We start from the raw sequence: 23,210 nt of genomic DNA on the forward strand, positions 1-23,210 counted from the left end.
GATGTAAACATGTATTTTGTTCTTCACTTGGTTAGTTTTAAAAGCGATATACCCTTTATCCAACTGATTTGAACAAATATTTATATTGGAAACCCATTGATTGCATGTTTTTTTCTGTGTGGTGGTTACAGCAACAGATAGGTTTGGCTTGGCTTGGCCTGGCCAGAAGAGTACTGCTGATTCCGCGGACTCCAAACAGTCGGATTAGTAGAGATGAACGACCGTGAGAATAACAACATCTCGACCAACCCATTCGCAGCGCTCTTTGGATCAGTGGCTGATGCAGAGCGTTTTTCAGCCAAACAGGGCCAACAGCATGGTGACAAGATTGAGGGTGAGTGTGAATGAGCAACTCTAAATAATCAGCATTTTCTCCGCCTAGGTGTTTGCTCCTTAAAGTAGCTGTATTTGATAGGAGGCATGATGATTTGGTGGAACACTGAGAAAATTATCTCAAGGTCCTGAATTTAAATCCTGGTTGGTGATGTATAAATTCCCATAAGCTGTGGTTAGCATTCCACGTATCACTGTTTGAGCAGGATGTGATGGCATCTGAATAAAATGAGTCCTGTCATAGACAAGTGGAGATTTATTTATCAGCTCAAGATTGCCATTTGAGATGAGTGCTGTATAAAGCTCATCCTGCAGAAGGAGTGACATGCCACTTCATCTGACCCTCAACACTCACCAGTGTATGCAAATATAAAGTGGGAAAATCCATTGAGATTCAATTTCTCCCCCTGCCCCACATCCCATGCCCCCCTGCATTCTCCACCCCCTCCCAACCAACACCATATGCCAATACTTTGTATACTTTAAAAATGAGACTGGAGCTGACATCACATGCCAAGCTATTATTACAAACAGTAGAACGGGTATATAGCACCGGATTAAATAAGCCAAATTATTGGATGAAACATCTTATTTGATTAAAATCTAGACCTTATTGTAAACTACATATAAGCTTTTACATTATACCTTTTTATACTCTTTGGGTCTTTCGGTAAAGTCACGTAGATAGAAAAAATATCAAAAAATCATGACGTTTCAGGTGAAAAAATACAGCATGCTTTCGTGACTGCAGGCGAACTGCTGCCTCAGTTCGCCTGCTGTATGTTTTCACCTGAAGACGATTGCTTGTGTTGCGATCGAAACGTCGTGATATTCTTATTTGTATTATTTTTCTATCTACGTGACTTTACCGAAAGACCCAAAGAGTATGAATTCCTGCAGTCACGAAAGCTTTAAATCAAGATATATGATACCTTTTTTTCTCAAATCCATGTGTATTGGTCTCAGAGTTCTTCGGCCAGCACACGCATGTATGTTGAACTTTTTTTTGCACTGTACGTAGCCGACTGCTATTTGGAGGTGCGGTGGAAGGACAACAAACTAAACAAAAAAATCTGTTATATAACATAACACTGTACAAAGCACAAGATAATATTTGGTGTCATTGTGGAGAATGAGTAACAATAAATAACCAGGCACTTTATCTCCTTCATATGCCTGTCCCTCCATATTAATAACAAAAGTTTTTTTTACACTTCCCATCTACCACACATTATGTATTCCTGGAAGGCCTTGTGGTTGACCGAAAGTGTAATATATACCTTTATTATTAATGTGGAGGGACACGTACATAGTAATACTGTTAAAGTAATAGTATACTAGGAATTGACTTACTCAGGAAAGCCACTCGTGAGTCGTACACATTAGCCACTGATTATATCTATATTTTTTTTATGCATGATAGGAGGACCACACGTTTTCACTTTTTAAATCGCACACCAGTCTGCTGTACATGTGAACGGCAAGTAACGATTTGCAACCTCGTAAAACGCAGATGAGAGCCCCACAGAGGGTTTCACGGAGAGCAGCAGCAGCAGCAGGTCGGAGAGCGCCGACGAGGAGACGGAGGACTCGGTGGAGGCGTGCAAGCGGGATTTCCGCAACCAGCAAGAGACCTGTGTACACCTCAACCTCAACCACATGATCCAGCGCGTCTTCCTCATCACGCTCGACAGCAGTGAGTCAAAGTGGCGCCCGCCGAACGTTGCCCCGCGCCAAGCAGGGGTCAAGGATTTATTTTGCTCATTGCAAGTAATCCGGTAGCATTGGGTGTAACGTTTGGAGGGATTCGCCGAGTCGACCAACTTCAGCGTGGCTTTCTGCGCTCCAAAATTACATTTTTGGCTTTTGTCAATCGATGAAAAGTTAATTGAGTTTTGTTTGGTTGAATTTGTTTGCCTTCAGATCGGAAATGACTGTAGTCTTTGCATTGCCCTGGAAAGGGCACCATATACATCCTAAATACAATAGAATGCTGTTTTTTATGCAAATTTCTGAATGTATTTTGCACGTTTTTTGAATTTAGCCTTTTTTTTTGCTTTGGATGCAGAAACAAAACGCTTCTACTTTATAGGCCATATAGTTGATCTTTTTTCAACACTGCTGTTTGATATCATATTTTATACCCCTGTGCGTCCCTTGCACAAATGTACTGTTGTCTTACTGGTCACTGACCTGGTCATAAATAATATTTACGTACTGTGTATGTTGTGCAATATTTATGGTGTTAGGTTATATCTGTTCATGATTGAACAGCTTATAAAGTGGATGTGCTATCTCCAGCATGTGTTTTCTTCAACAGGACTTGGCCCAAATATTTCTAATATACTAAATTCAATGTTAAAATCGAATGTTTCCAAAAACATTATACAGCATACATGTGTGTAGTTGTGCAGATATCTGTGTGAGGAGCAGTGGCACGGTGGTTAGTTCACTGCGCTACAAAATCTTAGTCTTAAAGGCCTCCATGAAGGGATATTTATCTTTTTGTGCGTGTACAGGTGAACCCAGTACTCGGAACAGCAATGGGATCCCACCATGCTGCGTTTATCTGCAGGAGACAGTTGCGCAGCCAGACGCACAAGACTGGCTCGATATGGACAACTTGGAGCAGGTAAGTGGTTGCATGCAATTGTAGAGCAGCTTACTGACGGACAATGGAAACGGTTCCGTATTTCCAACAGATTTCATTTCCTGACTTCGTTTTATTATCTCACTTGCACATTGTTGGGACGTGAATACAAATGAGTGCTTGCAATGCTGATTTTACTTGGTTTGTGTGGCACATTTATTGAGTGCCAGTGCTCATGACTCACCATGATTTGGATTTTTTAATCAACAATTTAGCATTTGCATAGTTCGTTCATGCATTAGTCAATGCTTGGTCTGCTCTCGAATGGAAAAAATGAAGATTTCTGCATGTGTCTTCGCCTATGGAGTATATGTTACGTTTTTAATGGTAATTTTTGCATTGCTGGTATATACACACGTCATGCACTTTCACGATTCAAATGAAACGGAGTTTATTTTAAAGTGCTGTACATTTCTTATGCCAGCATGGTGAAGAATGGTTAAACCACCCCTGCAGTCCATCACAGGTTTGATAAAGGGCTGTGGATCTATGTGGATGTATGTGTGCTAATTAAATAGTATACCATGTTTCTTGGGTTAATACGGACGGTGCGCATGTGTCTTGTGTGGCTGCAGGCGTTGTTCACGCGCCTTTTGCTGGTGAATCCGGACAGACATGTGGTTTCCATGACCGCCGGCCAGGCCAATTTTTCAGCAGAACGTGATGCTGGGGAGCACAGCGTGCTGCACTATCTCCTCGCCTGCTACCGGCGCGCCAAGATTGAGGTGCCCGTCCTCACATTCGTGAACGCGCGGGGTGGCAGTACAGCGACTGATTCTTGAATCTGTCCGTGCAGAGCTATGAACACTATCCCCGGCTGTGTGCGTGTTGGTCCTCTTCGGGAACTCCAGTTTTTCATCCCACGCGCCAATCCACTCATTGGTTAGAATTGGCCAAACATCCAAATACTGGACCTTCATGAAAAGTCTTGAGACCTGAGTGTGTAAATAAGCGTATTATAATGCTAAAACGAAACATTTATGTTGGACTGTTAGCAGATGTCTATGCCAATAACCTTTTACTGATTAAATTACAGAATATCTTGCTTGTGTGCCTTGAATTCTTCACAATTACAATAACAGCTGCATTGTACTGTATTGCAGCATAATAGTATATTCGGACTTAATATGATTGTACAATACGCACAGCACATTGCACAAATGATCTGCGAAATGAATATACGAATATTTTTGTTTGATTGAAAGGAAACGGGACACCCCGCAAAGCCAGATTTACCTCTTGGGCGTAACCACAGACACAATGGAGTTTTATTGTCTCACAGCTTTTAATGAACATGAGACAAGCAACAAAAAGCGACCCCGCTCTTGAAGGCAGGTTTCACACGCGAGTTTATACGCACACAAAATTAGCAGTGGTGGCGCGGGGTGGGGGTGAAGCCCTCCTGGTGTGTTTGTGTGCGTTTGCTTCTCCAACTTTGGGTTGCGGTAGTCCAGTCGTTAGTGCATTGCGCTTCAAAGCTGACAACCTGAGTTCGATTCCCGCTTGCGGTCAACACCAGTGACGATTTTCTGAACCGGTCCGGGGCCTCCCCTAGGTCGACTCAGCCTTAAATGAGAACCTGGTGCAATGTGTAAACATCGCCACTGGGGAGACAAAGGCGGCCGGGTGTGGGGCTGGCCACCCCCCACCCCCTTGTGTTCTGTGCTGGCCTTTATACTGTAGGTGCTCGCTAGCAACACTTACCCCAACAGTCTGTTAAGGCTACATGGTGGTCTTTGTCTTGTCTTTGCTTTTCCAGTTGGCCAAAGTCCCGGAGCACTTGCTTAGCTCCGTGGTTCAGTGCCGCAATCTGTGCGTGTCCAACGCGCGAACGAGCCTGCTGACGCCAGAAATCTACCCCGACGCGGACACGCATGCCCAGCTGCTGGAACTGCTGGCCGACTCTGCGTCCGTCACCCCCGGCGAGTGTAAACTGTTAAAAAAAAATTCCGTTTCAAATTACAACAGCGGGAGCGGTGGCCAGTTGGCTGCAGGGGTGCTAAACAGCGTGTCGGGAGCATTGCCCTGGCACCGCTGAGAAATCCCGGGCTAGAAATCGAGGCAGCCCGCCTGTGATTGTACAGGGTTGTCAAGTGCTGTGCGCTGGTGGTTGTCAGCCTGGTAAACAATGACTGAACAAAAACATTTGATTCATTTAGTTTTTTTCACTTAATTGGCTATTTTGCAGATTAACATATCTTCTGTTTGATTGGCATACAACGAATGCAGGACAATTAAAGGCTGTGCCATGGGCCCCTATTGAGGATAAATGTCTTTTGAAGTGACTTTAGAATTTGTTCTATGGCCTCATCTTTTCATGGCTGTTCTTTGATACAGGGTCGTGCACTGCTAGCTGCAATAATTCCCAATGTAACATTTCTTCATTGTGTGGCATGGTGAAATTTGCACGATTGGAATATCTATCGAAAGGGTGGCAAAGGGTTATGTTCTTCGCCTGGTACACAATAATATATGGGTTCAATCCCTGCCCTGTCGCCTGTGTGTTTGGAGTTTGTGTGTTTTCCCCGTGGTCGCGTGGATTTTCTCTCTCGAGTCCTACGGTTTTGCCATCCATATTGGGAAGCATACATTTAGCTTAATTTACTGCAACTATAAATGACCACATGATATAAGCCACTTGCATGACCTTTTGTGGCCAGGTCACCTCTGAAAAGAGCTATTAGCTTAGCAGTCTTTACCTGGTAAATGAATAACTTGTAGAAAAAAAGCAAGTGAGTTGCGTGTTATGTTTCTTAACTGCCCTCATAATAAACTAAGATGTGTATAGCTGTAACATTAGTAATTTAGTATGAAACCGATAATTAAGTGTTTAGCTAATATATGCAGAGGCAGGGTAGTGAGGGCAGACACAGATGCTTTCTATGTTTTATAACGTGACTGGGAATTGGCTTAGCAGATCTCTGCGTAAAAAACGATGGAGGACATTGTAGGATCATTTCTATACATGACAAAATCCTGCACGCATGGAACAAACTACATTTTTTACTTCTAGGGTAGTAAATTTCAACATACCACACTTTTACAAAGTTCTCTGATGTGGCAATGAGCAGAATAACATCTGTAAGATACACTTTTATAAACCAACATATTGGGTTTATTTCGAACGGCTTATCTAAGATTTGTATGAACTTCAAATGCGGGTGGAAATTAGTCAAGTATGCAATCAGGGGGAGATGATCTAATACACCCCCCCCCCCCCGGCTGTGTGTCATTTGCCAACCCAGGTGGGGCGCTAGGCGAGGGGGCCGAGTTCATGCAGGCAGTGCTGTCGGCGATGGTCACCGAGGGCGACTCCCTGGAGGACGCCTTTTGGCCAGCGCTGGACGTGCTGCGGGGCCAGCTGGACACAACGCGTCTGGAGGGACCAGCCCTGCCGCGCTGCTTGGCGGCACTCAGCGCCTGGGTAGCGCACCCCGAGATGGCCAAGGTGCGCGCGTGGTGGGGCTGCGCAAGATTGTGGTTGTGTGTGGTGTGTGCGCAACGTGGTCATGCACACAGTTGTGCAGATGCACGGCTGGCATATTATTGTGTTAACGCAGCGTTACTATAATAATGGATGCAACTGCGGCAAAGATTATTTAAAATCAAGATTTAGATTGTGAATTAAAAAAAAAAATTGATTTAAAGCTTTCGTGACTGCAGGGATTCATATTCTTGGTTCTTTCGGTAAAGTCACGCAGAAGGGAAACAATAAAATAATAAAAATATAAAACAATAATATTCTCACGACGTTTCGACTGCAACACAAGCAATCAATCATCATCAGGTGTGAAAACCACAGCAAACATTTTTTTTTAAAATTTTCTTGCTGTGGTTTTCACACCTGATTGATTGCTTGTGTTGCAGTTGAAACGTCGTGAGAATATTATTGTTTTATATTTTTATTGTTTTATTGTTTCCCTTCTGCGTGACTTTACCGAAAGAACCAAGAATATAATAAAAACAATGCTTTGTTATAACAAGCACATGCTATTATGCCATTATGACGTGTGCTTAATGTAGCAGATTGCATTACGCGAGCAACGTGTACTTTTGAACGCGTGCCGCCTCCTCTTAAATTTTTTTGTGATCTTTTCCACGCAAGCATTGTGATAAAAATGACCACATCTGTTATCTTTCAGTCGGGTCACGCCACGCGTGTTTGCACGTGCTACAATGCAACATTCGTTTGGCTTTGTGTGTAAGACATTGGGTGATATAGATATCTGACAATCTTTGCGCGACACTCAAGGGGGACGTAGAAGAGATGCAGGTGTACTCGCCCAACTACATTTAACCACTGCGCGTGTGTGTGTGTGCGCGCGTGCGCAGGTGCTGATGCGGCACGTGGCAGTGGCGGATGGCCAGCAGGGCGCGCAGTACGACAGCACGATCCTGGGTGCGGTGCTGCGCCCCTCCTGCCTGCCCCTGAGCCCCTTCGCTCCCCCAGGCCCCTCGGGCGTCGGGCAGCAACCATACTTCTCCAACCCGACACGCATTGGCCCCCACGAGCTGCACATGCAGGAGGCCAACATACACCAGGTGCACTTGCCTCATATGTCTCTGTGCTTCTATGTGCGTGCATGCACATAATGCTTTGGGCATTACAAAATATATAATTTAATTGGTATTTTCGACAACAACATTGGGTACGGGAAAGCACAGAATTCGGGTACATGACATCTGTACAACCAGCAGAAACAAGCGTAACCATAGGAGCCCATACGTATAACGCAGGAATTGAATAGAAGAGCTCGAGAAAGGAAATCGACAAATAGGAGATAGAAAAGATAAAGGAATTTAGATTAGTGATGGGCGGAAGTAGAAGAATCGGCTTTGGACCTTCCCTGATTTATAAATTACGTTTTAGCGAAATTGTTTATTTTAAGTTCCCGTATGACGAGGGATGGCTAGTTTTTTTTTTTTAAAGGAAATGTGCAGGCCCGATACATCACGTTGTGATGCACATACACTTTAAGGGATAACTGCTTAATAAAATGTATTCGTTTTTATTTAAACAAAAAAACTGCATACAGTAGTTTAGTGGTACACATTGCGGAATGTTCCCTTATGGGCCTCGAGGATCACATGACCACCCCAGCACCACGAACGAGTGTTTTTTATGTTACGCGAACTCAAGCTATGCAGAAATATTGCTAAGTGCATTATTACGCATAACACTGATCCGTATATTCTTGGTTCTTTCGGTAAAAGTCACGTAGAAGGGAAACAAAATAATAAAGATATAAAACAATAAAATTATCACGAAGTTTCGACTGCAGCACAAGCAATCATCATCAGGTGTGAAAACCACAGCAAAAAAAATATTGCTGTGGTTTTCACACCTGATGATTGCTTGTGTTGCAGTCGAAACGTCGTGAGAATTTTATTGTTTTATATTTTTATTATTTTATTGTTTCCCTTCTACGTGACTTTACCGAAAGAACCAAGAATATGAATCCCTGCAGTCACGAAAGCTTTAAATCATTGATCCGTATGTTTGCATTTGAACCTGCCTATATATATTTAAACATTGCTACTGCTATTTCCATCGTCATTACTGCATGATAATCACTGTGCTTTTAACCGTGCTCGTGCTGCAGTTGATGGCGCACCTGCAAGAGCAGATGAGCCTGGTATTGCGGACACTCATGCAGAACCCGGAGACGCGGCACAAGCTGCTCTCCTGGCTCGCCGGATGCTTGAGCGCCAATGCCGGCCGGCGCAAGCTCTGGGCCAGCCAGATGCCTGCCCTCTTCCATCAGGTGTGCAACGTGACAGGGCACGCTATGGCAGGCCCGGGTTACGTTTGTGTGCGTCTCTATGAATTTGCCTCCCCCAGGGTTGATTGAGTCTGCAGTGCGAGTACTCAGAGAAGAGCTCTCACTTGGATCCTTCAGATTTCATGAGTTATTATACGGCGAGCGTCCTCAATTTGGTCAATTTAGCTACGGTTAAAATAATGATACAAGATTAAATAGTTACTGATTTGGCTGCTTATGAACCTCGCATGGTGCTAAGTTCATAACCAGTCAGGCTCTAGATTCATATACAGGGATAACAAGAAAGGACCTTTTTTCATCCACAAAATCTTAGATCGTATCATAATAGTTGGTCAATTTTCAATGTTGCAGTTTCTGGTATGAAGGGGTAGAATTGACAAACCATGCCGTGTCACCTTGTTTCCTGACCACCATCCTCACGTCTTTGCAGGGCTTCTCCTCTGATGGTATGCTGCTGAACCTAGGCGGTGTCCTTGCACGCCTCTGCCGTCCGTTCTGCCGCCCGCATTCTCCCAAGTTGCTGAGTTTCGACCCCACGTATTGTGCAGCGGGATCGCTGGAGTCGACCGCGCGTGCGGCACGTGGAGTGCACATGGCTGGTGAGGGAGCGAGGAAGGAGCTTCTGGAGGTTTCACTTCACTTGGGAAGCACTCAGTTGGTGAATGCATCCTCAAAAAATGATATGTATTTTGGCATATCTTAATAAATTATTAAAATGGCATGGCCTAAACACATATTTTATGCAATATGTCATGAACCCCATTTCTATTGCATGATGCAGTAGCTCTTATTCTGGGCTTTCAGACACAGTGTACTTAGCTCGTCAATATTCTAAAGCTTGCTTTCAGTTTTTAAATGTTTCTCCATTTTTATAAACCATCAAATATATTACAAATGCAAATCTCTTACCTGAAGTGCTACTCTGTTGAAGGCAAAATCTGATTGTATTGTAAAATAACTTTTTCCACAACTGCTCATGATTGAATATTTAAATTTTCACTTTAAAAAAAAATGTAGCTTTTGAGGTTTTGTAACCATTCGGACCTATCGCAGAACATTGGAACCCTTTGCGTGAGAGCAAGGTCCATGTAAACAGATATCACAGAAGCTACCTTTGAGATCGCTTCAAGTGACTTGGCCTTACTTCTAATGACCTGGCCTCAGTACAGAGTAGCACTTTCCCACTCACTCTACCACATTGAGAGTAATGTTTGTCACAGCACGTTCAAAGCAGATATTGTAATTCTCAGAGCTGGACCTTAAGCACATTAATCACAGAAACAAAATTACTGTGATCTGTTATATTTTGTGCAGTCATTGGTGACCAGGCTCAGACCATCAATTCACTCCACTTAAGGACCCAGTTTAATCAGAGGTAGCTTGCCTGGATTTGAGCCCAGCATCTCAGTGGCATCAGCTCAGTGCTCTGACCACCTCCCGAGCCACCCAGCTACTAAATTGGTGGTTATTTTAATAGGCCGGTGCTTCCGTTGTGTGCGCACAGGACTGGAGAAGGAGACGTGCTTGGTGCCGAGCGACCCGGGCGAGACGGTGCATCTGGCCGAGTCGTACAACCTGCTCACTGAGATGCTGATCATGGCACAGCTGACCCTCAGTATCGGCTTTCACAGGTAGTGTGGCCCTGGGCACAGAGTGTTGGATGGCGCAAGAGTGGTCGCATGGGCATTTAGCTGGATGGGTGGCTTTTTAGCTGTACTACTAGCTGCTAAGTAAGCTGTCAGTATAGCTTTCTGTCTTCCTGCGTATCAGTGTTTCTTTTAATCTAAATGCCACTAAAGGAGATTTGAATTGTTTTTCAGAGTATTTTTTTTATTATGCAGAAAATAACACGAAAACGCAGTAAAATTTTTTTCGTGATTTTGCCTCTTATTCCCAATTATATTACAATTGTGGTACGGGCATCATGGCATTAGAAAATAAAGTACATTTTCATTCGGAACTTTCACAGAAAACAGTGCATTACTCCATGTTGGAGAATGCCCTGTGAAAGATAACATGACAGACTGAATGATCAAATTCTTCAATTGCCTCTTATCCTACCTTTAATTTGTGCTCCAATGAGTCTTCTTTGCATAGCAATTGAAGCAATCAATTTTTTAGTCCTCAGAAATGAAATATGTTCAACTAAGTGAAAAACGTCATATAGTGGTATATTTGGCAACCATTGTTCACCGGTTTAATTAGAGGCGGTTACTTGGATTCAAACCCAAGTGTCATCAGTGCCAGCTCAGTGCTCTGCCATGACATTAGCCCCCTAATCAATCTAGCCACCTCTCACAACGTTGACTTTAATTCTCCCTTTCAGTTCCTTGTAATTTGAATGACTTTGTTGAATATTTACGTAGGTAACACGAGGAGTACATACAAAACACTACTGGAAAGCAGAAAGAGAAACTTGCGGGTAAATACTGGATGTGCCTCTTGCGGCAGGCTGCACGGTGAGCTGGTCAATCTGAATCGGGCTCTGCATCAGCTCCGCGCCGCCTGGCAGGACGCCACGACGGTTGGGTCACCGGCCGCTGCTGGGCTGCAGGAGCGGTTTGAGCACGCCACCTCAGCCTACCTGAGTTTAAAGGCATGGCATCCCAACACATTTCCTAACGCAGGTGGAACCTGAGCGTGTTGTACTCTTGACAGTGTTCATCATCATCACCGTAATCGGTCTGCGGGGCCACGTCCCTGTGTGGTCCTGTCTTCTGATCCTCTGTTTGTCTCCGGCACACTCTCGTCCTTTATTTTTCAAGGCCTCAATTACTTATTTTGGCCACCTCATTGGCCTGCCTCATGGTCTTCTCTATCTGTCCCCAACTCAAAATAGCATTTTAGAAATACATTTTCCTTCATTCACTTAGTGTGATCATACCTCTTAAAACTTGTTACCTCAATAACTTTTTCTGCAGCTGTTCTTACCCTATACCATATAGTTTCCCCCAAAGGCTATTGTTGTCAATATGCATGGAAGGTGTCTGTTCATTGATTAAAATCGATTATTATGATAGATGCATCGAACTGTAAATATAGAGAATCAAATATTCTTGATGTATGCGAATTACATCCAAGTCATATGTTACATTTAGACTGATGGCATGAAAAACAGATCATTACCGAGACAAATAACAATTCCGAATCGTGAGACTTTATCCAATCACCTTTGGGGAGTGAATTTTTACATGCTTAGATGCTAAAATGTATATTTTTTATTAGTATTTTCCCCCCTCATCCTTGTGTTTTCTGTCTGCAGGCAGCCCTCACTGAGCCACAGGCACTTGGCCACTTCCTCGCCATTCAGGCCGCCACAGCCGAGCTCTGTGTGCAGTACGCACTGGGAGAGGGGCGACCGGCCGAATACCGCCAAGTGCAGTTTGCCGACGAGGACGATGGGGAGGGCAGTGCCGGATTGGTGGGCAGCCTCCTCAAATACACACCGGGTATGCTGCAGGGACTGCACATCAGAATCAGAATCTTTATTTAGACTGGAGGAATCCGATGGGCTCTCAAGCTTTTTTTCACAAATGTTTCACTATAATTACGACCATCTCTAATGTCAGTTGGTCCCTCCGTCCAGCTGTTTTGTACAGGGTGTCCATAAAAGGTATCATCTATTATTATTGAATTAAGCGCACCAGTTTTAAATGAGTTGGTAAAACTGTATTCACATGCACACATACTTGGTAGTATGAATATTTAATTACGTGAGTTTCATTCACCTAAACCTCCACTTGTTCGCCATGGTGTTTATGAAACATCATATTGAGATATGGGTGTTTTTTGCCAACATCTTGATTGTGATTGTTTTGAATGTGTCTTTTCATAATACATTTCTCAGAGTGATTGTTACTTGTGGCGTATAATACAGATATACAGGAATGTTCTGAGATCGTTATACACGATTCATGAGCTGCACTTTGAGAAATATTGGAATAACCATTTCCTGCAAAGCATTTTTAATTGACCACATTTCACGACTGCTTTCACCTGTTCTGCAGTTTCTCTGGAAGTGGTGTTGTGCCTGCTTAATGTGTGATTCCATGTCAATATGTCTCATATTTAAAAAAAATATGATACTAGCACAAAATATAATTTGGTCTCAGTGATTTTTTGCTAAACGTTCTTCGGAACGCTCATATAACTACAGTACACATGTTTCTTCATCTTATAAGAATGCCATTTTGTTAGATGGGACGTGTCTGACATCTAGTGGTAAGACTCTGTAGTGCATAGTGAATATTTCTCGCATTTCCACGAAGCATTTCCGATCGTCTAGATAAAATAGAAAAAAATACCTTTATGCCCATCTCGTATAGTGAGGTGTGTATAAAGTGTGATCTGTCCAGGTGGTAGTGATGGTGGCTAAGCAATAACAATAAGAAAAATAGCAAGTGCACAAAGTTATTCTTCCGGTGTGTCTTAAAAATCATGAGAACCATACAATAACATTACTATAATCGTATTTACCACCTATATTCATAAGCAATTTGTATTATACTTTTAACTGGATTTCACATTGCGTTAATTTGGCAGTGCCGTTATTTCCACAAATTAATTGTCAGTAATTGAGGTGGCTGACAATATTGATGTAGTGATTAATTTTTGTTTCTCTCTGTGTATGTGCCTCTTCATTTGTATGTTGTGCATAGATGCCTGTGTGTTCCCATATATATATACCATATGCATGCTTGATGGTTTGCGCTGCAGAGTTCTTGGTGGACAACCTGGCCGACCTGCTCATCTTCCTGCGGAGGTTTTCTGAAGCGACGCTGGAGGAGACTGGGGACTCCCTGCAGGACTTCCTCAAGCTTATCACCCTCTTCATGGGCAGCACTCATCGGTATGTAGCCACATGTCCCTGCAAGAGATCTGAGCAGATACTGTGTCTCATGACGTGACGCCGAGAGCAGAATCCGGATAAAATTTGGTAAAAAAGTAAACAAAAAACCTGCTCCACCATGCCTCTCACCGCTGCCGTTTTGTGCTCATTATGCTCTGCCTCCTGGTGGCACCACCGCATGCGCAGTATGCGGAACCCCCACCTGCGGGCACGCCTGGCCGAGGTGCTGGAGGCCGTGATGCCACGCGTTGAGGAGGCGACGCCTCCCTCCGGTCCTCCCGTGCCCACGCTGCGGCGCGAGCAGGCCTTCACCACTTATCCGCACGCGGCCCAGCTCGCTTGCGCCCTTCTCAACGTCTTCGTCGACATCGAGTTCACCGGTGAGTGACACAGGGCCTGCGAGGTTCCTCCCCTAAGAATACGTTTTATGTAATACATTTGTTCTTCGTGTCTTTCTCAGAGCACGCAAGGCTTTGTTTCAGAGATAAAGTAGTTTTGCGGGAGGCGAGGGCAATTTATGAGTCATCTCATTTGATTAATTGCTGTTCATTCAAATTTTGAACCAATGGGTTTGGAGGATGGTGGCAAGTGTTGTCTTGTTAAACTATGCCTTTAAAACTGAAAACTACTTACCTGCAGTACCTCTATTTTAAATACACTATCGAAAAAATAATTTTTACCCCTCTCAATGATCGTGTGTCTCAATGTGGATTTGGGAACACACTTTGTAAACAGTACATAAAATAGTACGTATTTTCAATGCGCTGTTCATATTGTAACAAGCGTTTATACCAATGTTACTCTACAGAGTAGTGGGTCACCGCTCCTCTTATCCGCATTGATACGAGCAGTATGTGGGGACTATGGCTTAACCGCAAAAAAAAACTATCTGCACAGATGCATACGGACAAGAGAAGTATTATCAAACAGGAGGAATTAACGGTGCAGCACATCTCATCTGTTAAATATCTGCAGGTAATAGGATTGTCATCGATTGATCCTGGCTGCAGACATTGGTAGGTCACAAATAATAATGCAGATAAGAGAGCGGTTTCACTGTATTAGGCATACCGTTATGACAAATAAAGGACTTAAGTCGTGTGGGCTAGTTTGAGCGGCTTTGGATAAGAATTTTGATCCTGCCCATACCCGAGCATTGAGTGCATTCGCTTGTTCAGCTCTTCTGCGCATTCGACCTCGCTGCGCTTGGACGACACGACAACAGAATGATCCGCACCAGGTGGGTCGCGGCGCTTATATGCGCGGTGGGACGGAGTCGCCAAAAATAAGTAATTTAATTACGATTTTGACTTCCATTCATTCGGGATCCCGGGGTCCCGCCATAAGGTTCAAATGGCGAATGTGCAACTGCTGGGCCATCTCACTGCCTCAAAGCGGGAGACAAGCGGAATGTAGACAGAGGCAAGGGTGTGATGGGCACGTTCGTCTGTTAACCTGTGTTTATCCAGGAAAGCCTCCCAGAGTCTGGAAACTTTCTCCGGAGAGTCGGTCTTTTATTGGGATGTTAGATTAATTTCTTCTTGTGAGTGTTTTGCATTTTTATTGAAAAATTAACCACTTGGGATAGACGTAAAAACAAATGCTGGTTATGAGGGGATTCCTCCCAAAGATCCACACAGATGTGTTCATTAACCTATTTTCTGTACTACCATGTCCTAGGCCATCTTGAAGCCCACCTCGATGTGGGAATTTTAAAATCTCCACGATCCACCGACCCTTGACTCCAAAGTTCTAGGTTACAGGTGGATGCCACGACGCCCGGCAGAATTCAAGTTGCTTTGAGAAACTCAAGGTAGAAGAGTGCAGCCCATAATGTGTAATAGCAGGTGAAAGAACAGGAGAGTTATTATGAATGGGAAGACCACTCCGGTCAGAAAACGCAAAACTGATGAACAACACACAAACACTTGTTTCTAACATTTTTACATGGTTACAGAATGTCTTGTTTTTTTTGTGTGTGTGCGCTGTATAAACAGGCGACCCGCACCATTTTGAGCAGAAGTTTAACTACCGGCGACCGATGTACCCAATTCTGCGGTACATGTGGGGTCAGGATGATTACCGGGCCAGCATCAAGGTCAGTACAAATCTCCCGACAAAAACAAAGCCGTGCTGCAGCTGAGCGTTACCCTGATTATCCCGGGCCGAAAAATAATATAATTTACGAGTATTATTATTATTATTAATCTACTTACAATCTCGTCACTATAATTGGCCTTGCCCTGTGCTCACTTGTTACGCAATTGTAATTCCCAAAAGGCTGCATTAAGTTATCGCGTAAAAAAAATGCCAGCTTGTATTTCTGTCACCTTCAGTATGAACGCGTTCCGTGTGTGTGTGCAGGATATGGCAAATCAGGCATTGCAGAACATCGATGCCACAAATGCACCCCTTTTCCTGCGATTCCTTAACTTGCTGCTCAACGATGCCATATTTCTACTGGATGAGGCCATACAGGTACGACCAACACTCCAAAAAACACAAATGCACACAAAAGCAAACATCCCCTTTATAGTCTATAATTGTTTCGAGCGCTATTAGCAAAGACCTATTGATGCTGGTACAGCCCATGCTAGGATGCCTGGTTGCCTTTTTCTCCCGAGTGCAGATGTTTACAAACTCTACCAGGTTCACGTTGAATGCCGAGTCGAGCTAGGGGAGGCCCAGGACCGACTCACATTTTCACCACTGATGTTGGCCGTGTATGGGAATGGAACTTAGGTCACTGGGTTTGTAGCTGAGTGCCTTGAAAACTGCCTCCACTCCTCCCTCATACACATGTTAATTGTGCTTTACCTACGATTATTTCTCCTTATGATTTTTTGTCTAAATCTCTGACATGATTATACTCATGTCCCATTTGAAAATAAAGTGTATATTTCTTCGATTTCCCCTTGGTTTTAAGGAAAGCGGCAGTGCTTAGTTATCTCCACGTATAAATCGACGTCTAAGTTGTAAATTCAGTGGTAAATTGTTCCCTGGGAGAACGTTCGCAGTGGACGTGAGTTCACGATGTGTCCCACCGTCTGTCGTGATGCTTCGCGATATTTTCCTCTCGGCCGATTCTCGGCAAAAGCATGTAATTAAAACTGCTTGGCCCTGTGTTGTACGCGTGGCAATGCAGTATCTGAGCCGCATCAAGGTGCTGCAGCTGGAGAGAGAGCGCGGCGAGTGGGATGGCGATGAGCCCGCAGCGAGACGCGAGCGGGAGAACAGCCTCAACATGTTTGGGCAGCTGGCGCGGTTCCACAACATCATGTCCAACGAGACGATCCGCACGCTCGCATTCCTCACGCAGGGTACCACGTCCACCTGTCTTGTCATCTGTCCAGCCATTCTTGTATGGCTGGATGAAGGCCTCACCGAAGCTTTGCCAGTCATGGTGTGGGGAGGGGGTGTGTTTGATCATATTTTACTACTTTAACACGTAGGCTTTTGCGACCAATATTATCCATAGACGTTTTTTTGTTAGATCGCGTAAATATATGAATGAATGTGTTGTTAAGACCAAAAATGGACGATTTCTCCACAAATCTGGATGTCGCCTAATGAGGCTGGTTGTAATTACCGGCGAAACATCACTGTACTCAAATTGTAAATGTTGTGGGTTCACACCCAGGACCAGTTGAGAGATCACTAATGTCCATTGTGGGTGGAAATTGGACTCATATTGACGGGTTCATGTGTGCTAACTAATCAGCCACCTCTCAATCCCAGATTTCACTCTGTAGTATAACAAATAAATAAATAAAGAGGCAAGAGTCTGGTTCACCATGTAAAATTAAATTTAAAAATGTGGCTAATCTGGTTATTGACTCTCCATGTTACAGAAGCACTTTCACAAACAGGCACGCTTGGCTATTTCTGATTTGTTGATTCCCAGAACCAGAGTTGTGACCTGGTAATCAAATGTTGCTTGGTTGATAAAGTTATTGAAGGCAGGAACAGTAGGTAACTCAGCCTGGACAGACACAGACCACTGCATCTAATGCATGGATCTAGCCAATGGTCTCCTGCCATTGAGCATGTTCCACTTGTGGGCTCATTCTGAACCCTGTGGCATCGCATGCTCTGGTAATGTCATCGGCACCATGGTGTTTTGGGAACAATAATTTAAAGGATACAACTCGTAAAAATACTCAAAATTAAACAGCTCTTGTAGATACTTACCAAGGCTGCGTGTGCCAGTTTGTGACATACATTTTAAGCCATGTTATTGAGATCAAAATACTTTCAAATCACAATCAGGCACTTGAATTTGTTGGAGCGATCTACAACAAGGAGTTCTCGATACATTTGTATAGATTAGTTGCTTATATATCTCTATGAGACCCTTGTATATAAATGCCAGTTGGGCATCATTTCTGGGCTGGGCATGATATAATTTGCAAGTATTTTTTGTTTTACGAATGATCGTTTTCTGAATTAATTTGTATTTTATAATTTTGTTCTGTTAATTGTAATTCAGCCAGGTGTAACTGGCAAAGCGCTTGACTCGCAATCATAGCATTGTGAGTTCTGATCTCTATCAATGGTTGGCTAAGCCTGCCAATAGCTGCCACTTCAAACCAACAACAGTTGTCCTATGGAGAGGCTGGTTCCTTCCAATTGTCACTTCACTGAAGAATGTAATGCTGGTTAGATGTATGCACTATCTTGGTCACGGTGCAAGCTGCCGCTCCTGTCTGCCCTTGTCTGTGTACGTCCCCCTCTTGCCCATACAGACATCAAGGCCCTGTTTGTGAACCCGGTGCTTTGTGACCGCGTCATCGCTATGCTCAATCACTTCCTGCAGCACCTCGCCGGCCCGCGCATGGGTGCCCTGAAGGTCAAGGACTTCAGCGAGTTTGACTTCCGGCCGCACCAGCTGGTCTCCGACATCTGCACCATCTACCTGAATCTGGGGTCAGTGGCGTTTTCGCGGCTGTATGGTGGCAGGCCAATGATTTACCCACCCTGTTCACCTACAAATGCTTGTGAATTAGTATGTGAAAATATATCAACCCCGTTCGTAAGGCGTTTTGTCACCAGAGCTATAGTTTGACATAGGTCCGTTTAGATTAACAATGAATTGGCCCTTTATCGTCTATAATCGATCATTCATATTAACTGTTGTCCTGTAGAAACTTGGCTTGAAGGAATTCCATTTGTCTCAGGCACAGAATGTGGTGCCCTTGTTGAGTAAAGATTCATATTAATATTTACTTCATCAACCAATGTTTCATTGTAATGATCTTGTTTGAAAAATTTATGTTGTTTGCGACATTGATTTATAAGCATTGATCTCATTTACAACTAAACCAAACTATAAACTAAATTATTTTGTATTTTATCAGGTAAGGCCCACTTAGCTATATAGATATTTTTCAGAAGTGACCTGGTCACAAATGACAGCTCAAAGAAGTGGCGTATCATGTGGAAATTTATAGCAGCCAAATACTCTAAACTCATGTTGATTCTAAATGTGGAGGGAAAAACCGGAGGACCTGGAGAAAAATCCACGCGACCATTGGAAGAACATGCAAACTCCAAATATATAGGCGTCGGGGTTGGGATCGAACCCACAACCTCCTGCATACCAGGCGAGAGAGTTAACATCTCACCACCTATGTCGAGCCATCAAAGGGAAAGAATACTTTTTGGCTCACTGATTCTATATTTGAAATCCTATTCTCTCTGAAGAAGTGTATTAGGACCTCAGTTTCTTGTCTTGTTTGAGAATCTCAGGGCCTCAGTTTAATGTCTTGTCTGAGTCAATCTGCTCTGACAGCACAGTGGACCCGAGAACCATGCTCGCACGTGAAATGTATGAATGCCCAGCAACAGAGCACACAGTGCACCCTGCCCACATATTGCACAATAATACAGTACAATTGGAATGGAATACAATTGGGCTTATAGGAATGCAAATGCACAATGAGGTGCTGTACAGTTGGGGATGTGTATCTTTTGGAAGAAAGAGAAACAGAGGAGTTGAGGTTGTTTTTAATTGTGTGGAAGGATTATGAGACAGGGCAAGAAGATACTTCATAGAGAGACAGGTCAGTCATGGGCAGAGGAGAAGAGAGATGTCTTGACCCTAAACGGGAGGTGTGTCAGCAGTTGTGGATGGCCAGAGAGGAGTGAACTCTAGACACTTGGGGCAGCGGTGAATATGTATCGTTTGTGTTCGCTTGTGACATTCGCAGGGAGAAGGAAGCGTTCTGTGCGGCCGTGCCGAGGGATGGGCGCTCCTACTCGCCCACGCTATTTGCGCAGACGGTGCGCGTGCTCACCCGCATCAACAAGCCCAGCGACATGATCACCGCGTTCGTTAACCTCGCCGACAAGGTCAAGGTACGGTGGGGCCTATATAGGCTTACAGTTATTATGGCAACGCAACGGAGAGTTCTCGCATGTCTCACAGTTGGCTTTTGGAGAAAATATGATTCACATAATTTTGAAAAAAATGTTTTGCTCTTGTCGATTTTTGTATCTTTGTCTTATTGCTTGAGTTTCTCACTGAGTTATTTTGAACTGTACTTAATTTGCACCCCACATTTTCCCCTGCGAAAAGAGACTTTTGTCTTCGTGGGTTCTCGCCTAGTTTTAAATGCAGTTCTGGGTAACGATGATATAAAGGACAAGCGTAAACATACTTGGACATTTTAAAATGTATTTGAGACGGTTCTACTTGTGAGCCCCCATGAAGCATTGTAAGACATCAGAAGAATCGCACAGTAAACGAGATGCTTAAACCTGCTGGTGTTATATATTAAAGTGCAGTTTTGTTGTTTTATCGAGCAGTTCCATGTCTCGCCCTGTTGTTTAATTTAATCCATGTGTTGACTACATTGCCAAGCTACCTCTAAATGTCATTTACATTGTGGCGGTAATAACCCAGTGTTCTATAAAACCGGCTGTTATCCCGTGCAATAAATTTCCACTTCGATGGCCCATCCCCGGTGCTATGCGAATGCATTGGCACTCTCATACTGGAAGTTAAGCATTGATGGGGAAAAACAGTGATATGCATTGCTAAAGGCTGTGGTGGGTATGGCTTCGTGAATCCAACAGAGTTCATGATATGTATGAGACTTCCAATATTCAGAGATACAAGATGGCCAGTATATGGTAGTGCAATAAACAGGTTACTCATCTGGAGGGGTTTTTGGTTTTTGCTAAACAGCGATTGTCCAATAGCGTTTAATATTCGTCGTAAATTGGGGTTCAATGTGTATTGTCGGGTTGTGTTTATAGTCAGATATCAGGTAATGTTTTCTGTTGGATATAAGTTGACTGATAGTGTTAAATATTGGTTGTCTGATGGTTTATAATGACAGTCATCAGGTGTTATGTGACATTGGTCACTAGGTAGTGTTGAATATTTAATGTCAGGTGGTGTTTGTCTAGTTGGAATGGTATGAACAAGAATTTTTTTTTTAACAAAGAAGTGTTACAAATAATCGGATCCCAAAGACTGATTCTGGGATTAGTGAGCCAGGGGGAACGTAGCATGATGTGGACACGTAGAACACGGCTCGTAGGGTACCCTACTGATGCGCCGCCTCCTTAGGCAAATGGGACACTGATGGGCAAGAAGAAGTCAAAAGATGAACAATTGTAGGGAGTTGGACCCATTTCAGCCGGGTCAACTTGTGCTGAGAGGAATTGCAAGCTCTTCACATACTCTTTGGGTTCTTCGGTAAAGCCACCTAGATAGAAAAAAATAATAAAAATATCACGACGTTTCGATCGTAACGCAGGCAATTGTCTTCTTCACATACGTTAACCATCGACCTCTCAACCCGGGGCTGTGTAGTTGGTACTGCCTGATTACCGTAGCTGTGGCTGAGGACGACCATGTGCCCGCGCAGTCTCTGGCTGACCAGCACCAGCAGGAGGAGGAGACGTACGCAGACGCGCCCGACGAATTCCTGGACCCCATCATGAGCACACTTATGCAGGACCCCGTCGTGCTGCCGTCATCGCGAGTTACCCTGGATCGTTGCACCATCGCACGGCACCTGCTCAGGTGCGCGCGTCCTGCACGCAACGCAACCCAACCCATGCCTGTGTCGGAGGCTCGTGGGTTATACTTTGACCTTGATGTCCCACATTACACGGTGTGAGCGCCGGTTATTATGTTTGTGTTATACATGGGCTTTTTTGTAAGGTGGCGAACTCGTCCACCAAGTTAAACTATGGTTTCTGGCATGAAGCGATTTTTTTTTTTGTAGATCTAAGCTATGGAACTCCTGAAGGACTGTTTGAGTTTTCATTGGACATTATGGTAAAATGCTTATTTTCTGTTTTATTTTATCATTTGTAAATATTGCAGTTTACCACTGTAGTTTCCATTTTGTGAGTACAAGTCTTACACTCTTTATACTTTTGGATTGTATATAGCCCTGTAATAAATTTTTACAGCCTTTGTCAAACCACTGCCTGTTGAAGACCTCTTCACAGCCAACACAGCATGGAGTCGGTGGTTAGTGCAGCCTGGCTAGTTAGTGCGGGCTAGCTAGTGTGGGCTAGCTAGTGCAGCCTGGCTTGTGCGGGCTAGCTAGTGCGTGCTAGCTAGTGCGTGCTAACTAGTGCGTGCTAGCTAGTGCGTGCTAGTTAGTGCAGGCTAGCTAGTGCGGCCTGGCTAGTGCGGGCTAGTGCAGCCTGGCTAGTGCGTGCTAGCTAGTGCGTGCTAGGTAGTGCGTGCTAGCTAGTGCGTGCTAACTAGTGCGTGCTAGCTAGTGCGTGCTAGTTAGTGCGGGCTAGCTAGTGCAGCCTGGCTAGTGCGGCCTGGCTAGTGCAGGCTACTGCGGGCTAGTGCAGCCTGGCTAGTGCGGGCTAGTGCAGCCTGGCTAGTGCGGGCTAGCTAGTGCGGGCTAGCTAGTGCAGCCTGGCTAGTGCGGGCTAGTTAGTGCAGCCTGGCTAGTGCGTGCTAGTTAGTGCGGGCTAGTTAGTGCAGCCTGGCTAGTGCGGGCTAGCTAGTGCGGGCTAGCTAGTGCAGCCTGGCTAGTGTGGGCTAGTTAGTGTGGGCTAGTTAGTGCGGGCTAGCTAGTGCGGGCTAGCTAGTGCAGCCTGGCTAGTGCGGGCTAGTGCAGCCTGGCCAGTGCGGGCTAGTTAGTGCAGCCTGGCTAGTCCAGCCTGGCTAGTGCAGCCTGGCTAGTGTGGGCTAGTTAGTGCGGGCTAGCTAGTGCGGGCTAGTGCAGCCTGGCCAGTGCGGGCTAGTTAGTGCGGCCTGGCTAGTGCGTGCTAGTTAGTGCGGGCTAGTTAGTGCGGCCTGGCTAGTGCGGGCTAGCTTGTGCAGCCTGGCTAGTCCAGTCTGGCTAGTGTGGGCTAGCTAGTGCGGGCTAGTGATTACTTTTTACTTACCAACTAAGTGGCTAAGCAGGGTTATACTTACAATAATACGAAAATTATGCTCTTTAATTAGCCCCACTGGATGGTGATGCTTAGCTAACTCCGTTATATAATATTTTGCTTTGGGATGACTCATTGTAGAGGGCACTGTATTACCTTTATATTATTATTTTACAATCAACAAAACACTTTGGGTAAACATTCCTGAAATGAATATAATGTTACATGGCATCCT

At 44.3% G+C, this 23,210-nt stretch overlaps 1 protein-coding gene across 1 annotated transcript in view; it reads left to right on the forward strand.

Moving 5' to 3' along the window:
• UBE4A (ubiquitination factor E4A) overlaps window positions 1-23,210 on the forward strand; it is a 30,525-nt gene that overhangs the window by 2,332 nt on the left and 4,983 nt on the right. Inside the window, exons 2-21 of the mRNA XM_032964513.2 lie at window positions 132-334; window positions 1,847-2,029; window positions 2,853-2,965; window positions 3,559-3,708; window positions 4,743-4,905; window positions 6,229-6,431; window positions 7,316-7,525; window positions 8,587-8,748; window positions 9,197-9,365; window positions 10,271-10,397; window positions 11,218-11,362; window positions 12,029-12,215; window positions 13,483-13,615; window positions 13,802-13,995; window positions 15,613-15,713; window positions 15,980-16,093; window positions 16,761-16,935; window positions 18,361-18,541; window positions 19,825-19,972; window positions 21,493-21,650. Coding sequence (XP_032820404.1) covers window positions 214-334; window positions 1,847-2,029; window positions 2,853-2,965; window positions 3,559-3,708; window positions 4,743-4,905; window positions 6,229-6,431; window positions 7,316-7,525; window positions 8,587-8,748; window positions 9,197-9,365; window positions 10,271-10,397; window positions 11,218-11,362; window positions 12,029-12,215; window positions 13,483-13,615; window positions 13,802-13,995; window positions 15,613-15,713; window positions 15,980-16,093; window positions 16,761-16,935; window positions 18,361-18,541; window positions 19,825-19,972; window positions 21,493-21,650 — 3,137 coding nt within the window. The 5' untranslated portion in view covers window positions 132-213. The remainder of the gene's footprint in view (window positions 1-131; window positions 335-1,846; window positions 2,030-2,852; window positions 2,966-3,558; window positions 3,709-4,742; window positions 4,906-6,228; window positions 6,432-7,315; window positions 7,526-8,586; window positions 8,749-9,196; window positions 9,366-10,270; window positions 10,398-11,217; window positions 11,363-12,028; window positions 12,216-13,482; window positions 13,616-13,801; window positions 13,996-15,612; window positions 15,714-15,979; window positions 16,094-16,760; window positions 16,936-18,360; window positions 18,542-19,824; window positions 19,973-21,492; window positions 21,651-23,210) is intronic.

This window comes from Petromyzon marinus, chromosome 32 (assembly GCF_048934315.1).
Source record: "Petromyzon marinus isolate PM22_M1 ecotype Great Lakes invasive population chromosome 32, UKy_Petmar_22M1.pri1.0, whole genome shotgun sequence".
NCBI lineage: Eukaryota > Metazoa > Chordata > Hyperoartia > Petromyzontiformes > Petromyzontidae > Petromyzon > Petromyzon marinus.